Source organism: Lissotriton helveticus, chromosome 9 (genome assembly GCF_964261635.1).
Source record: "Lissotriton helveticus chromosome 9, aLisHel1.1, whole genome shotgun sequence".
Lineage (NCBI taxonomy): Eukaryota > Metazoa > Chordata > Amphibia > Caudata > Salamandridae > Lissotriton > Lissotriton helveticus.
Genome location: NC_136070.1, coordinates 1,095,219,450 through 1,095,237,054, shown reverse-complemented (window position 1 = coordinate 1,095,237,054; position 17,605 = coordinate 1,095,219,450). Strand labels below are relative to the sequence as shown.

The window sequence follows — 17,605 nt, the reverse complement described above, 5'->3', positions numbered from 1 at the left end:
ATTGATGTACTAAAATCATTACTGACTTCTGAGGCAATGAATACCAATAGCCATTGCCCCTTGCCCCTTATAGCACCTTTGCCTGTGTCCCAGATACTTGTGTCTGGATGGTCAATACCTAAAGTTATTTCCTGGCTCGCTGATACGTAATGCTAAATTTGGATCTTCTAGTTGCTGAGGAACCTGAAGCGATTTGTGCTCGCTGTCCTTATTTTTCGACCTAATGTAGTAACTGTTCCACAGTCAAATGACATGATTATTGAAACTGCAGATGAGTCTAAAAGTTAGTTACTTCTCTAGCAATTGTTTATGAGACCTGTAGTTGAATTAATTTGGTGCTGCGGTGAGACCTCTGGATAACAATGGTCTTAGGCAGAGCGGATCCACGCTTGCACCTTGCTAAGACCTCAGGCTGTGTCACCATAATTACCTCCGCTTGGCCACATGAAGCGCCATCTACTGACAACATTTACTCCTGTCGTTTTTGAATCCTTATACTTTTCTCTCTTTTTCCCCTTAGTGGGCAGGTCGGCTTCCCATGCTGTTGTACTCGCTCAGCTGCATATTAAAGACAAGGCGTATGGCATGCATGCATTTATTGTCCCAATTCGAAGCCTGAAGGATCATTCTCCCTTACCGGGTAAGAATACATAGCTCTTGGCTGTGCTATATGTATCATGCTGTTGCCTGTGTTTTTGTGAAGTGCAATGATGCCTTGACACGAGCTCCACGTTAACGAAATACATAAATTAAATAAATTAATGAAGTCTGTTAAATAGAGGCTTTAAGAGGCTTCCTGGCCATAGATATTTGCTGCTTTGCCAGGATAGAGAAGTTTGGCACGTAGAAATGACACCTTCTAGTGAAAGTCATTACGATACTAAGAAGTGGTTCTCCACTGTGTGAGGGGAACCCTGGGAACCTGCGTCAATGATGCATACTACAGGGATTCACGACTGCTTAGAAAATTAAATAATAACAGAATAATAAAGTGTATATAAATAAAGTAGCAAAGTGTAAAATCGAAATTTTAGAACTTTCCATAAATGTGAAGGGATTTGAATCTTGAGGCTCAAAATTAAGTTGCTGTCCTCCGATTGATTTGTGGGAGTAGTGCAAATGCAGCAAACCTTAGATGAATTTAGAAAAGCCTCACCTTGCCCAACAAATTAATATTTCGATTTTTAAAAAATGTTTTTTAATTATAGTCAATATTTTAGCATTTGTGTATTTGTTTGATGAATGTTTGTTTCTGCATTTTTTTGTATTGTTTTGACATACAAATAATCGAAATTGCTCAAGCTGGGATCTCTGGCTTCCATAAATGATTTGTTAATGACTCAGTAGGGTCACCGGATTCCAATAATGGTACAGGGGGTCTTCCTGGATTCAGGTTTTGATTAAGTGAGGGGTCCACAGAAGTCAAAATGCTAAGGACCTCTATACTAGAGGATCATCAGAAATATTAATAGTAAATTCAAGTGGGAGAGAACCAGAACTTATACCATCCTCGCGAAACTAGATACAAAGTTAAGGCCACTCCCCACCTGAGTTCTGGACAAGTGAGCCCCTTTGTTGCCCTATTGTAATGTGCACAGACTGAAAGAAAATACAAAAGTTACCAAACAAATCTAGTTTACGTGTTGTGTACTGCAAATTAGTGTTTTGCCCAGCTATTGAAATTGTATTCCTATTAAGCAATTGAACTTACAATATGGTTGAATTTCTTTTTCAAAAGTTATAAAAGGACCTGGACATATAATAGTTGTATGATACTTACATTCAAAGTTTCTAGTTTATGCTCAAGTCTCCCCTGCTGCAACAACAACAAGGTTATGGAAGTAATGCTTAAATTATTCTCAGCCACTGACAATCACTCTCGGCCATATCCCAATCCATTGTTTTTTGCCCCCCACACCACCTCAGTTTGGACCCAGCTATGTAGAGATCAGCCTTGACCCTGCTGTTCATGGAAACAATCCATCACGAACTGACAAATCAGGTTCCTCCCTGCACCAGAATACAAGCAACCTAGGATTGGTTTCGCTCTGATAAGGGCTCATCAGCCAGGTAATGCCAAGCTATACCTGGTTGAAGGGCCATAATAAAGGCAACACTGAGGTGGCATTGTGGACAAAAAAAGATTGAGTGGGATGCGGTCCGATCGATTGATAGTGGCTGAGATTAATTGAAGCATTTGATTCATCACCTTGTTGTTTTTGCATTTGACGCTCTAAGTGTGCAAGGTATATCCAGACATGCACCCGGGCTCACTGTGCCACTGGAATCAAGCTATACCTAGCTGAAGAGCCCTAATAAGGATGAAACCGGTCCTGGGTTGCTGGTGTTCCAGTTCTGGGAGGACGCGGCGTGGAAGTTTTGGCTGCACTGTTCCCATGAGGAGCAGGGTAAAAACTGATTTGCATATAGCTGGGTCCAAAATGAGTTGCTTGGTGGACGAAAAACAATGGATTGTGTTGCGGTCCCAAGCTATTGCCTGTGGCTGAGATTAAGTCAAGCCTGCCATTCATCAACTAGTTGTTTTGCATAAGCCTTCTCTGCATCATTTCTTCTGCATTTGCAAAGCCAATAGGTCTGGTGTTGGCAGTCTGAAACTTGGGTTTGAAATTATATTTACAAATCATTTTTGTGGGGGAAGTTGCCAAGGCCTTGTTCATCTAAAAAAAAAAAACAATGGGCTAAAAGCTAAAGAAAATGCTTGTTTCAAGCAGACCAGTAGCAACTAGACCTAGAGTAGAACTTGCTGGTGGCCTGTACTGGAGTGAATCCTGGCCACAAAGTGCTGCCCCTGAAGTCCTGGAAGCCTTACAGACAGAGAGGAGCTGCGCCAGAAACTCTGAAAAATGATGACTAAAGACTGAGCCAGAAGGTAAAGGTAAAGACCTGATTAGTGTATAGGACCTGGCCCTCTATTGCGGTCGCCCTGAAATTGCGCCTAGCTCTCCGTCTATCGGGATCGTAGGCATCATTCGTGCTCAGCGCTTTTTGGTGCTGTTCTCACTTAAAAGCCCTAAAACTCATATTTCCAGTTCCCCTTTTTGGATTTTTGGCATTTTGTTGTCATTTTATTTATTAAATGTTACTATTTTCTATTTTGGTTTGGGATTTTTATTGGTTAGTCTTTTGACTTTATTAGTTATTTGGTACTGTATGAATAATTTACACTTTGCCCTAAGTTAAACCTGTCTGCTCAGTGCCATACCTGCCAGGGCTTTGAGCTCAGGTTAATTTAGTGACTTTGAAAGTTTACTCTAACAGAAGTGTTATTGTTCCTTGAGATGCACTGTCACCCACTTCAAATAAACTATTTTCTTACATGTGTATTGGTATTAATAAAGCATGGTGGACTTTCAACTTAGTTCGATGACCACAGGACAGAGATGTTTCTGGGTGTTTTGAAAAACACTTCTGAATCACTTCTTGCGACTACCACAATAGAAATCCAAACTGAAGAAAAAGAAATCTACATTAGTATGAATTGCCCACATTGACGTTTACTCTTATACACTGGCTCAAGTAAATAATCAACACATAATCAGAATGCTTTCTTATAAGCATAAAACCAGCCAAATGGGCAGAACAAATTTCAACTGCAGTGTTAAGTCACATTATTTTGTAATAATATATGGAATTCAATTTAGATCATCTGCCTATGCACATTTTATCCTTTCCATGAGAGTATTACATGTTTACCTTAAAACATGCAGGCTCTGGCATGTAAGCAAATGTATTGTGCAATGTCATGCAAGGGGAAAAATATAGCATTGACCCATAATCTACTAACCACCAGAACAAGCTTCACCAACTGCATAGCCATGGTAGCAAAGTGGATAAGTACCAACTGCTTGAAGCCCAGCTCTGACAAGACAGAAGTACTGGTCTTTGGATACAAGACCTTCCCATGGGATGCCACCTGGTGGCTGACAGAGCTAGGACCAACACCACGACCACACCAGAAATCCGCAGATCATCCTGGACGACAAGCTTGACATGACACAAAAGTCCTAGTAGTGAGCGCTGCCTGCTTCCATATCCTTCGTATGCTTCAAAAGATCCTCAAATGGCTACCACACCAGACGAACCTTCACAAAATCACTCATCATAAGTAGACTCAACTATGGCAACACACTTTATGCCGGAATCTCCAAGCAGCTCCTACACAGACTTCAGAACGCCACCGCAGGACTCCACCTCACATGTTGCACTCCCATTTCACCCCACCTCAGAAAACTCTATTGTCTCTCAGTTCACAAATCCACACATATAAGACTTCGCACAGCAGTGCACCAGCATATCTGAACAGCCGCATACACTTTCACAAGTCCACCAGGCACCTATATTCAACCTCATGTTCTAGACACCTGCAAAGCGCCTGGGTATTTTCACAAGGGATTAGTGTGCTGTACAAATGAACATAACCTTACCTAACATATTATTGTCCGTCTGCTGCTGCTGTCATCACCTCCTCTGGCACGTTAACAAGGCTTTCATGCGCAATGCACAACCTTTCACCATAGTGGAGCGGTGAGCATGACTTATCTAGCATTATATTTGTACTGGCAGCATTCCCTTCCAGTGGTATGCCTAGACAAACCTAGACGGATCCCACACCTTGCACTCTTTCTGCTGGTGCAGCCTCCCCCTCTTTTAATTAAATGCGGGCAGCGAGGGCTAACTGGAGCCTGCAGGACGCTCTGAGTGCTAAGGATTATATACCATATAAATTCTCCAGTATTAAGATTTTTGAGGCAATATTGGTTATTAACCACCATACATATTTGCAGATGCTGGTTGAATTTGTCACTTCTTTACAGTGCTGCTTGTTCTTGTTTCTCCTTCGTCTGGTAACTAGACTAGAGCCTGATCATGTGAAGTTCCGGAGACAGCTAAAAACGTGGCTTTTTTAGCCAGATGAGCTCCCCCTGCTCTTTGGGGTCGATGGACAGGTGGTTCTTTTGCCTGCTAGCGCTCTGAGACCTTCGGGTGATTTATGCTCTATACAAATGCAAAAAAATGGAATGGAAATGGTAACTAAAGTTCAATGTCTCTAAAGGTTTTGATCCTGAGAACTTTTGTGTTTAATTGAAAAAATGGTCAGTGGACTAAATTGTAAGATCCATCTAGGTCATTACTTAAATCTTGTCTTATCCTAGGGGGAGCAAGATTGCAGAGAGGCTTCTCATTTCTGGAATGCGCTGCTTCCATGTCATCTACTGCCTTTCATCATTATCCATCCTAGAGATTGAGCATATTAAGATGATGAGACAGGCCTCAAATCTGAAAAAAACGGATTAAATTTTGACATGGACCTAGTACTAAGACACTGTAGAGTTGTAGTTACTGTAGAGCAGTACTATCTGCAGCTGGAGAAAACTGCCGGCATACCTCTGTCACGCACTCAAAGCTTGTTGGTCATCGGGAGAGTGTTGCTGTTGTTTCTCAAGTTCTGTTAAACTTAAATTGATTGAAAGTTAGAAACAATGCTATCTTGGAAATGCACTGTATTCATTCTGTTATAGTGGTGCAATGAATGTAAATGCAAGAAGGGTCCAAAGCCTCAATTTTCAAAGAATACAGGAATATGCAATACCCTTACCTCAACAACATACTGGGGAAGAACAAGTTGTGTACTCTTCTGTGTGCAATGATAAAATAGGGATTATTTGCACGGCGTCCATCTGCATGTGGTAAAACAATACATGAGTAAAGTTTGCATGCCAGACACAATAGTCCAACTGCATAGAACCAATTGTCAAGCTTTGGGGTCACTCATCTCATAGGTCTTGGAAGGGTATAGTGAGCCCACAAAGGGAATCACTGCCTGCCTCACTACACAATACATTACCTCCTACAGGGACATCTGCCAAAGAAAGACCTTTCTAGGACCCAGCCCCCTTTCCACTTGGTCATAGTACACCAAGTCCCCTGGCTAATACTGTTATATCTTTACTCATAAAGAGACATTTCATAGTGATAGAGCTTTGTATGGCCTTATAGTTACTATTTCTGCTTATTGTACTACAATTGTCCCTAATGAAAATGTTGGATGAGCTAATCACTATTGTAACCTTGTCCAGTGTTTGTAACTTTGATCACATTTGTCTGTATGTTGGGGTGTCATTGATCAATACTATATTAGGGTGTTGAAAACAATAGAGGCCCATGGTGTGGTTACATGCGTTTTCCTATGTATACTTTTAAATGAGAAGAAATTAACTGGTTCCATATTTCCTTTTTTTTCAGGAATCGTGGTTGGTGACATTGGTCCTAAAATGTCATTTGAACACATTGACAATGGTTATCTCATTCTGCGAGATGTCCATGTTCCTAAAGAAAATATGCTAAGCAAATATTCTCAGGTAATTATTTTGTGCCATCTGCTATAAAGGACAGACTAACATGGTGCCCTCATAAAGTGGAAGATATAAACTGCCCAGGCAAACCTAAACTGTTATTTAGGGTTCAGAGATAACATTATTTTGCATTCCATGTAGAAATACCACAGTTTCAGCAGTGTTGTGCAAAAACCCCCAAAGATTAGTGTTAGCCAGCTCCACTGTTTTCTTTCCTACTGTGCTTGAGGTGAGAATGTAATCTCGATTCTTGTGAAAGAATCTTTAATGCAAAAGCAGAGGATGGCTGAAATTACACAGGGCTTGGTGAAATATGTGAATTTAGTTCCTTTACCTTGCAGATTACTTTATTTTCTTAAATATGATTTAGTAATTTAGTATAGTGATTCTCTTGCAGGAAACCATATTGCAGCAACTCACTGGATTTCCCTACTCAGTGGCACCATCAGAAGCATAGTGGTCCTAAGCAGTCAAAAGTAAGACTGTCCCTGACATGGAGTGAGAAAACTCACCGCATACCAGGGCCACTGATATCTTTTTTAATTGAAATAAACTCCCAGTTGGGGAGTTTGTTTAAGTAAAACAAAAATGAATGGTGTGCAGGCAAACAATGAGTGCTTCTCACTCTTTCATTGTGTATGTTCAACACATCCACTGCCCAAGCGGATACTAAAATACCATTGGTGCATATGCCCTTTACAAACCTCTCTCCAATCATCTTTCATTCACTTTGTCCTTCCTTGATTTACTGTAGTGACCAAGTTTGAACCTTGCCAAGTTCAGCAGTGGAAACACCCAGAACACTTAACCAGATTACTACTTTCACCTAAGTGACTCCTCAAGTTGTGTCCTCTCAGCCATTTTGTTTAATTTTGATAAATATTAATCCATGCATCATACAATAAATTAAGAACAGCCCTCCAGTGTTATAGTGTCCCACTCAGTTCTTTATCTGATAGAATTACTGCATAAACCTGTAACATTGTTAAGTGTTCTCCTCTATCGCTGCTTCTTACCAATATCTTTTTATGACAGCTAGCATCCCAGTTAATTTACCTTAAGGCCAATTAATGTCTATTTGCTTTGCAGAATCTTGCTTAATTGTTTTGTGTCGTTTGAACCCCCAAACTGCTTTTCATTACTTTATTCATCTATTGTATCGAATTCATTCGATGTATGCCCAGTTCCATCTCCTTAAAAATTAACCATTCATGTGAAACTGTTTTAAACTTAAATCTGGGTGAGAGTTAATCTCCAGTTCCATTCAGTTCTCTAGGTCATGGGATCTGTAGATGATGAAGGTAAGGTCCTCTTGGAAGCTAAGATAATGTGACTGAGAGACAGTGTTGTGTAGAAATGGTTTAGTTAGTCAGGCGCTATTCTGTAGATGTCCGATTCTACATGGATATTCCAGGTTTGGATTTTGATTGTCCGATATGATGTGTCCGATATGATGTGTATCTGTTAGACTAAATGTATGAAGGTGATGCATGCAAGATGTCTTACAGTAGGGTATAAGTTGAAGGGTTGGCGGCCTAGTTACTCATATGCAAACATGACGGATATCCTGTCCACCCTACTACAAGTAACATTATATCCAACAGCACTGGTAATTAGACGGACCAGATATGCTTCATGTCTGTGTCAAAGATGCAGCACCGAGATCTCTCCTGATAACAGGTGAGTAAATCGGAATTCGTAGTTCGGCTGATTTTAGAGGAATATTTTAAAACTCCAAAACTCCACACTTAGAAGAATTTCCAAGTGAAACTAGTCAATGTTAGCCTATGGAAGGACATTTAAGTTACTGGTAAGTACGGTTAGAATTACTTTTCAGGATCAGTACTGGGCTCAAAGATGCAGCACTGAGGTCTCTCCTGATAACAGGTGAGTAAATCGGAATTCGTAGTTCGGCTGATTTTACTTCGGTCCAGTATATATAGAGCCACTTTCTTACACCATCCCCTCCCTTCACCACTGTGCAAACACACGCTGTGGCGCGTTTTAAGTTGGGGAAATAATTCCCCTTCAATCCTGATAGTCCCTAGAGCCCAACTAGCCCACTTGGTACATCCAGTAAGCACCACAGAGCTGTGTAGCAGAGAGATGTAAATTGGGGAATTTTTTCCCCAACTTAAAACGCGCCACAGGGCGTGTTTGCACACATCACCTCAGAGCCCGACCCCTCCCTTCACCACTGTGTAAATGCGCCCTGTGGCCGTTCTAAGTTGAGAGATGAAGTCCCCTTCAATCCTAAGGATCTCTAGGATCAAACTAGCCCACTAGGTACCTCCAGTAAGCGCCACAGAGCTGCGTTGCATAGAGGTGTGAAAAGGGGCGTGGCGTCTGAACACATGTCTGCAACACAGCTCCCTGGCGCATACTGGAGATACCTGTTGGGCTATTAGGCCCTCAGGGACCCTCAGTATTGAAAGAGAATTAATTCCCCAACTTAAAACGCGCCACGGGGCACGTTTGCACAGTGGTGAAGGAAAGGGGCGTGGCCTCAGGCTACATGTCTGCAAACACGCCCTGTGGCACGTTTTAAGTTAGAGAATTAATCCCTCCTCAATCCTGTGGATCCCTGGGGGCCAACTAGGCCGCCAACTAGGGGCGTGTCCTCAGAACACCTCTCTGCAACGCAGCCCCCTGGTGCATCCTGGAGGTTCCTGGTGGGCTAGTTGGCTCCCTGGGACCCCCAGTATTCAAGGGGAATTCGTTCCCCCTCTGCAAACGCGCCAGGGGGGCGCATTTGCAGAGTGATGAAAGGAGGGGGCGTGGCCTCCCAAACGATGCCGTTTTTTTATTTTATTTTTTTAAGAAGGGGCTGTGTAGCCCACCTTCTTTTTCTATTTTTTTGGCCCTGGGGACCCATCCGCCAAGTCCTGCTCCCTAATTATTTATTTTTAATTTTAAAAAATGCAGAAGGGGTCCACGTGGCCCCCCTCCCGAGGCCTTAATCGCCCCGGGGACCCCATCCCCAGGGCCTTGGCCTTTCTATTTTATTTTTTGAAACTATTGGGGAGGGGGGCCTCGTGGCCTCCCCTCCCGGGCCACTTATGGCCCCGGGGACCCCATCCTCCGGGGCTGGCCTTTCTATTTTACTTTTTTTTTTTTTACTTTTGGGGAGGGGGCCGTGTTTCCCCCCTCCCGGGCCTCTCCGTTGGGGACCATGAGGGGGTCCCCAATCCCCCCACTGTCCCGCCGGCTCCCCGCCTCCTGCGGGAGCCGGCATTGCTTTTCCACATGTTGCCCCCCCAAAATTATACATGTTTTTGCCCCTGGGGGTGGTGGTCCGTGGGGCAGTGTGGGGGGGATTGGGCCCCTCCACACACTTATTTTATTAGCATGCCCCCGGGATTTGGCCCCCCCGGGGGCTAATTATCACCCAAGCGCGGGAGCCCACGCTTCGTTTTTTTTTTTTAATCGGCAAATCGGCATGATCTGCGCACCCTGCGCGGATTTTGCCGGTTCTACCAAGGCACAAGATAGCTGCCAACAGTTCCTGGTTTGGAGTGTTGACAGCCAATTAGCATACAGCTCGTGGTCGGCAGGGTGTGCGGATCCTGCGGGGCCATAGATATATATGTACTTTTAATTGTGATTTTCTCAGGAACTACTGAACAGATTTACACCATTTAAGCAAAAGGCACGAGTCTGTAGCTCCGTTCGGCAGTTCGGTCTGTAGCCGTGATGAACGGTTCCTATGGAAAATTGCATAGGGAAAACACGTTTTGGGATCCCCCTTTTTTCTCAGCCCCCGCTTGACGATTCACCATGAGATTTTCAGGATAGGAGCGGACCGGAGCTGGCCATTAGTTTTGAAAATTTCACGAAGATTCGGCAACCGGTGCCAAACTTATTCCAAATAGAATGCTGCGGATTTCCTATGGAAAATGTGTGAATGTGAATGTATGTATATATATATATATATATCTCAAGTATAAGCGTCTTCGTGTCATTGCATGCAAGCTCATGACTAAGAGGCGTGATGCCTCGAAACGCGTCGAGCCTAGAGATGAATGTGGACGGAAAGGTTACAGGCGGCAAAGAGGTAACAAATCCTGAATGTGGAGAACAGCGTTGAGTGCACTCTCGAGCGTGAGGGCTTTTGGATGGATACAAATCACGCGGCTGCCCGAGCCGCGGTTAACGAGATGAGCACCACTCCCGCAACATTCAGAGGTCTATGTAGGACAATGTTCCGATACCAAAGAGCGCTGTTCTGTGCACAATAGAGCCTGTCACTGGTGAAGTTCTTTCCTACTAAAGGTATTTTAATTTTAATTCAAGCTTCAATATCATGCAAAGACATGGAACCTACTATAGGAAATGCAAAAAACGTACTTGTGAGACTGTAACATCCAGCATGCCACGTATTCGCGGTGTGCCACGCCCACGGAGGGCGGTCCAACTTAGTAAATAAATAAGTGCAAACACAAGTATAAGCGTCTACGTGTCATTGCATGCAAGCTCATGACTAAGAGGCGTGATGCCTCGAAACGCGTCTAGCCTAGAGATAAATGTGGACGGAAAGGTTACAGGCGGCAAAGAGGTAACAAATCCTGAATGGGGAGAACAGCGTTGAGTGCACTCTCGAGCGTGAGGGCTTTTGGATGGAAATAATTCACGCGGCTGCCCGAGCCGCGGTTAACGAGATGAGCACCACTCCCGCAACATTTAGAGGTCTATGGAGGACAATGTTCCGATACCAAAGAGCGCTGTTCTGTGCACAATAGAGCCTGTCACTGGTGAAGTTCTTTCCTACTAAAGGTATTTTAATTTTAATTCAAGCTTCAATATCATGCAAAGACATGGAACCTACTATAGGAAATGCAAAAAACTTACTTGTGGGACTGTAACATCCAGCATGCCACGTGTTCGCGGTGTGCCACGCCCACGGAGGGCGGTCCAACTTAGTAAATAAATAAGTGCAAACACAAGTATAAGCGTCTTCGTGTCAAATGCATGCAAGCTCATGACTAAGAGGCGTGATGCCTCGAAACGCGTCGAGCCTAGAGAAAAATGTGGACGGAAAGGTTACAGGCGGCAAAGAGGTAACAAATCCTGAATGGGGAGAACAGCGTTGAGTGCACTCTCGAGCGTGAGGGCTTTTGGATGGAGATATATAGATATATATATATATGTGTTTGTGTGTAGGTATATACATATATATGTCTGTATGTATGTATGTGTGTATATATATATGCATGTAAGTGTGAATATGCATGTACGTGTGGATATATGTATGTCTGTGTATGTATATGTGTGTGTTTGTATGTATGTGTGTGTGTGTATATGTATGTGTGTGTATGTTTGTGTGTGTGTGTGTCTCCTTACGAAGAAAGATTCGCACTCACGGGTACTTTTTTAGATGTTATCTTATATTCCAACTTTTCCAAATTTGCACAACCAACGCGTTTCAGTGTCTACTGACACCTTGATCACGTATATGTGTGCATATATGTATATATATATGTGCATATATGTATATATATATGTGTGTATGTATCTGTGTGTATATATATATGTGTGAAAGTATGTATATATGTGTGTATATTCACTGAAAAAACCAAGGGTTACATGTCTGTTATAGTTAGGCTGGCATTTCACTCGTACAAAACCATAGAAATTCAGCAGTTCTAGTTAGCTGAGCCGACTATAACTTGCGCCCCCGCAGTGCACTGTTTATTAGATCACATATTACACCACTCATGACCGGGACATAGCAAGAGTCTTAGTAGGGGGGCCACGTGCTCCCCCTCTTTTTTCTAACAAATGCCCCCGGTATTTGGCCCACCTGGAGGCTCTTTTCAAAACAAGTGCGGGAGCTCATGCTTGTCGTGGATCTGCTCTGATTTTCAGTAATGTTTTCATTTTTGGAAAAAAGCTTTTTTGCCTTAGCCGCATGTCCACTTCCAGCAAGCGGGAGCTTTTTGACAGCTCCTGCAGAGTTATGTTTGCTCCCACTTGGTGGGCGCTGTCGGCTCCCACCAAGCAAAAGCAAACCGCTATGGCGGGCATCCCAGCACATAGCAGGAGCTGACCCTAGGGCCCGGCCACAAATCAAAGGGAGATTTTCCCCAGCACCTGAGCCAGAGCTAAGTAATTAGGGTATTCCTACCTGCCCCTTTTTCTTTTTTTTAAAAACGTTTTTCAGGGACTCAGCTAAAGCCTAGTCCCAAGATGGCTGCCAACACTTCCTGTGGTTGACGTGTTGTCAGCCAATCAGATCTATGCATTTGCGTCCCTAGATATAGAAATTTGGTTTTCTTTAAACATCTCAAAAGCTAATGAATGGATTTACACCTAATAACGAAAAAACACTCTTGCTAGACAAAGAGCTAGCTTTCTGCCAAATTTGATGTCATTCCATCCAGTCGTTCAGGCTACAGACATGTTCAGAATCCCTATGGGAATTAACATAGGAAAACACTTTTTTTTTTACTTCCCCTTTTTCTCAGCCCCCTCTTGACGTATCATGCCGAAACTTTCCATGCACATCTAGAAAAACCGGGGCACTTCTTTGGGAAAATTTGTGACGATTTGTCAAACGGTGCCAACGATATAGGCAAGTTAAAAAAATTACCTTTTGGTCTGGTTAGAATATGTTAAGGATACAAGCTCACTGTAATGATGTTGGTACTGGCCAAGAGGCAAGAATTTCTCCCTCCCCTCAAACATCCTCATTGCACAAGTTGACATGTTGCTCTGAGTAGTTTCTACCTGCGATATAAACACGGAATAATGATGCCAATGGTATATTAACAGAAACAAGTCTCCTGTGGAATACACAGATTAATATTTATTACCTTGCTTTCTGTATTTGGGAACCTCATTGTGTGCTGTGTCTGTTTACTTCTGAAAACCTTAATAAAAACAATTTCAACTTTTGTTTCTCTTGGTGCGATAACCTAACTGTAACAGATCTACCCACCATTTTGAGCTACACTGATCCTATTAGACTGTTGTTATTGGAGGAGGAGCAAGGCAGATTTACATACAGTTGCTTTCTCTCCAGACTGGCACTGGGAACAGAAAAATGAAATAGAGCCTAGAGCAATTACCGGAAGCTGAGGGTAATTCAAGCATTCCTCTAATCGCCTTTTTGTTTCTGCCATGTCTGTTAGGCAGCCACATGAAGGAGGTTCAGGGATGCAAGAGAAATGCACACCCAATCGCTTCTTTCTTGGTGAAGTGGCAGCTGCTGAGGGTGTGGGGCCTGGGCCTGAGGGTAGAGCCACACTCTGAGCAATGATGGAGAGAGAGAGGGATAATCAGGAGATAACACTTGGGGTTCTTGGTGAAAGATGATGCATCAGAAGATGCTGCTAAGTCAGTCCAGTCAAACTTGACCTTGCCAAAGTCTACTCACCAATAGCAGTCTTAGTCAGGATGGTCTTCCACTAGCTGTTTGTGGACTGAAAGCTCTTTCACTGAAAGAAGCTGTCACTCAGGGCTAGTCAGATGAAGTACATTTTGTGATGGGCACCACAGATAACAAACTGCCAAACATTCTCCAAAGCAAATCTCAATACACTGTAGTCTCAATGGCCTTTGACCAATTACAACTCCTCTAGAACTCCAAAATCAAAAACCTTTCCCATTCTCTGCAAGTGGGTGAGAGTACCTAAATTCCCAAGCTTTGGCCCTTCTCACAATGAAATGACAGCTGATGCCCATTAGTAGAGTAATAAGGAACACATGATGGATTCTCCAAATAAATTCTGGACAGGGGGTCAAGGTAGCTTCACAACAACAGCCAAACAATGGATTACCCTTCACTATAAGGACTCTTAAACCATTGTACCAATAAAACCCAATATTTCCATAAAGAAAAAAAGGTCTGAGAATTGCAAGTAACCAAAAGCTCATTAATCTGGTAATGATACAACAATCAGTCGCAGAGAGAGGCTAACCTTATTTCACTTTACAAATAAAATAAGCGTTTCTGACACAGTTAATGCTACCTCCAGTTAGACTGAAGGACATGAAGGATTGCAGAGTTCCGCATTTTTGACCAGGAAAGTCCCAAAATCTTCACATCAGATTGAAAATGTACTAAACCGCCTAACAGTCATTCAGAGCATGGACCTAAACAAAGATGACGTGAAACACCTGCTCTGGAACACTTCTATATGGGCCGGGAGACCCACCATCCCAGGTTTGTAAACATGTACGCCTTTCTATGTATTATATCTTTGATGTGGCAATGCCTCCACGCTGAATATTGGAGTGGCGCTTCCTGGAGTGTGTCCGGAATATTGTGTGGTATATATTCTTTTACAATAGTATCGAGGTCAAAATATAGAAGACAAAAACATTGACAGGTAAGTATATATAGGTAAGTATAGGTTTACTGTACTTCAACTGTGTGTGTATATATATATATATATATATATATATATATATATATATATATATATTAAGAATAGTAAATCTATACTTACCTATATGCACTTCCCTCCTCTATATTTTTGACTTTGATATTTAGGCTTCGATATTGTGATGAAATGATATTTACCACACAATATTCTAGACTACAATCATGCCTCGCTGTAGGTTATACTATCTTGCATGCTGGTTGCCAGGATAAATACAGTGGGGGATTACACTTAATTGACAAAACAATGTTCTTTATGGTCTCTGTCCTCCATGTGATATTGCTGAACTTCTTCTTGTCCAGACTAGTCTCTCCATCCCTTTCTCAATTGTTTTCTGTCTAGTTTTACACCCTCCCCAGATCCACCCATCCCACTCTACCCCCAAACCTGACCACTCTTCTTATTTCACACACATTTAACTTAAGTGTCCTGCTAAAAGCATCTCTAATTGACTTCAGTAGGGTATTTTAGAATTTAGGGAGACAATACCCGAGGCGGGAGTTCATCTGATCTTTTACAAAGCCTGCACCAATGAATTTATAGCCCGATGCATCACAAAGGTCATGTTCTTGAACATATATAGCCCAGGAGCGGTAATATCAAAGTCTTTGAAGTAACAGTTATGCACACGTTAGTTAATTTTTTAATTGTCTTTTCATGGATTGCTCCACCGAGTACTGATCTGTTGAGAGTAACAGCCAAATCTTCTGTGGCTAGGACATGGTGCAATCTAATGGAAGACAAATTCATATGTAGCCTTCCTTCCAGCAATAGTTTACTCCAATGATTCTGAAACCAGTACTTTCTGGATCTCTTCATCAGCGTACACTGGTGCCCAAAATGCTCTTTTGTTCTTTGCATTCTGGTTCTAAAAACGTGCACGTTTTTTGTCTCATCATACGCAATATAAACCGCAGGAGCAACCTGTAAACGCCAAGTGGAACCTTGGTAAATATCTGTTTCCAACAATGTCTATCAATTAGCTATGTACCTCTCGTTCCATCTCATTAGCACATGTTCCTCTATAGTTTTAAACATAAAATAGCAGCAGAATGGACCTTTACCATATGTAATAATAGTGATCAAATATCAATAACAATTTTATAAACAAACATATCGAAAGGATTAACAAAATGTTTATAAACAAATTCATTAAAAATACATACTAAAGAAATTATTACTGTCAAAACAAGTTTTCCTCAAAATAAATTGCAAGAATGAGAGAGACAAGAAAGGAAAATTAAAAACAAAATCAAATATTAAGATTTTGATAATGAAACTATATATGTGGAAAATTGAAATGAAAATAAAATATACACAAGTGGATAGAAAAGTGAAAGAATACAATGACATAATTCATGGAGGTTCAACACCTTCATCTTGAGAACAAATGGGGTGAGTACATAAAGACTTCTGTGTAAATGTTTACCAAAGAATATCCCTTTTATTGAGATCCTGGATTGAGAAAGCATGTGTTTGATCGATTTTAAGATTTATACAGGTACTATTCCACAAGGATAAATCCAATAGCATACAAAAGTCTTTCCAACATGTGGTGATAAAGCTAACAAAAAAAAGAAATAAAAAGATCCAATAATTTCTATTGATTAATATTGTTAGTATTGTGCAAAAGCAAACCCCAAGTAAATTGGAAACGTGAGAGGTAAATTCAACGTGAGCATTTAATTCATTTAATACTATATTCGGCTATGGAAACTAAAAGCTTTGTCACAAGAAAACACGTGGCATAAGTCTCCTTTTTTTTAATTACATGACCTACCTAAAAAATCAGCTGTGTCAGCAATCATATGCAATTTAACTGTTTTCAAAGTAATCAATTAGTAAATAAAAATGAGTGACTCTTGATGTTTTATAAGTTTTAGTCCACTTTGTATCCCACCAATCATTGGCCAGCATACAGATCTTTTGATCTCCCTTCAAAGGTTCATTTCCTGAGGGAATACACTGGTGGAGTTATTTATAAATCAAGGACGTTTTAGGAATACTAGCCACTCATTTTGCAAGTCTTTCCTGAGATTGAAGCAGTGTCCCTCTGGTATATTTAGTGAACAGAATGGAATTCTAAAAGTAACCACAACTGACATCTTAAATAAAACAAATAGAAAGAACAGCCTACACTTGATAGCACTTGTGAAATAATTATTTTGCTGCCTTAGCTTCAGCACAAATATTGCTTCTGGAGAACAGCAGGTCAGCTGGATACGATGACAGAGAAGAAAGTGTATCCACTATTCCATACTTCTGCATAACAACTGTTAGACTGGGGTACAATTTGAAGTCTTACAAAAATGATTGTGAAAATTGTAGCACATTTTCAAGACATATATTCACAGATAGTGACTGAAAAGATATTAAAAATACTCCAGCTCTTCCACAGGACTAAGTTATTTTTTAATTATTGTGTTGTATTGTTTGTATTTAGTTTTGTCATTTTTATTAAATCATTTACTATAATAGTTAATCAATGAGAGTTCTTGACTAATGCAAATATTGACTCTTTTTTCCAACATTGTAGGTTTTACCAGATGGCAGCTATATGAAGCTGGGGTCTGAAAAAATCAATTATTTCACGATGATTATTGTGCGCGTTGGCATGCTTACTAATGAAGTGACCCCTTCACTTGTCAAAGCGTGCATCATTGCCATTCGATATTCCATTGTCCGTCATCAGTCAGAGTTGAAGCCCGGGTAAGCAGCATGAAGGCATATAAGCAATTTAAAATAGTGAACAAAACTATGAGAAGGAGCCTATGTCCATCCTTCCTAACGCAACTCATACTGTTGGAAAAAGGATGTGGGATTTTGAGGTCAGGAAATTGAGAGAGG

The 17,605-nt window shown here is 41.5% G+C and overlaps 1 protein-coding gene across 1 annotated transcript in view; it reads left to right on the top strand.

Moving 5' to 3' along the window:
* The window catches only part of ACOX2 (acyl-CoA oxidase 2), a 208,448-nt gene that overhangs the window by 105,103 nt on the left and 85,740 nt on the right, over positions 1–17,605 (top strand). Inside the window, exons 5-7 of the mRNA XM_078661505.1 lie at positions 521–640; positions 6,265–6,380; positions 17,295–17,467. Coding sequence (XP_078517631.1) covers positions 521–640; positions 6,265–6,380; positions 17,295–17,467 — 409 coding nt within the window. The remainder of the gene's footprint in view (positions 1–520; positions 641–6,264; positions 6,381–17,294; positions 17,468–17,605) is intronic.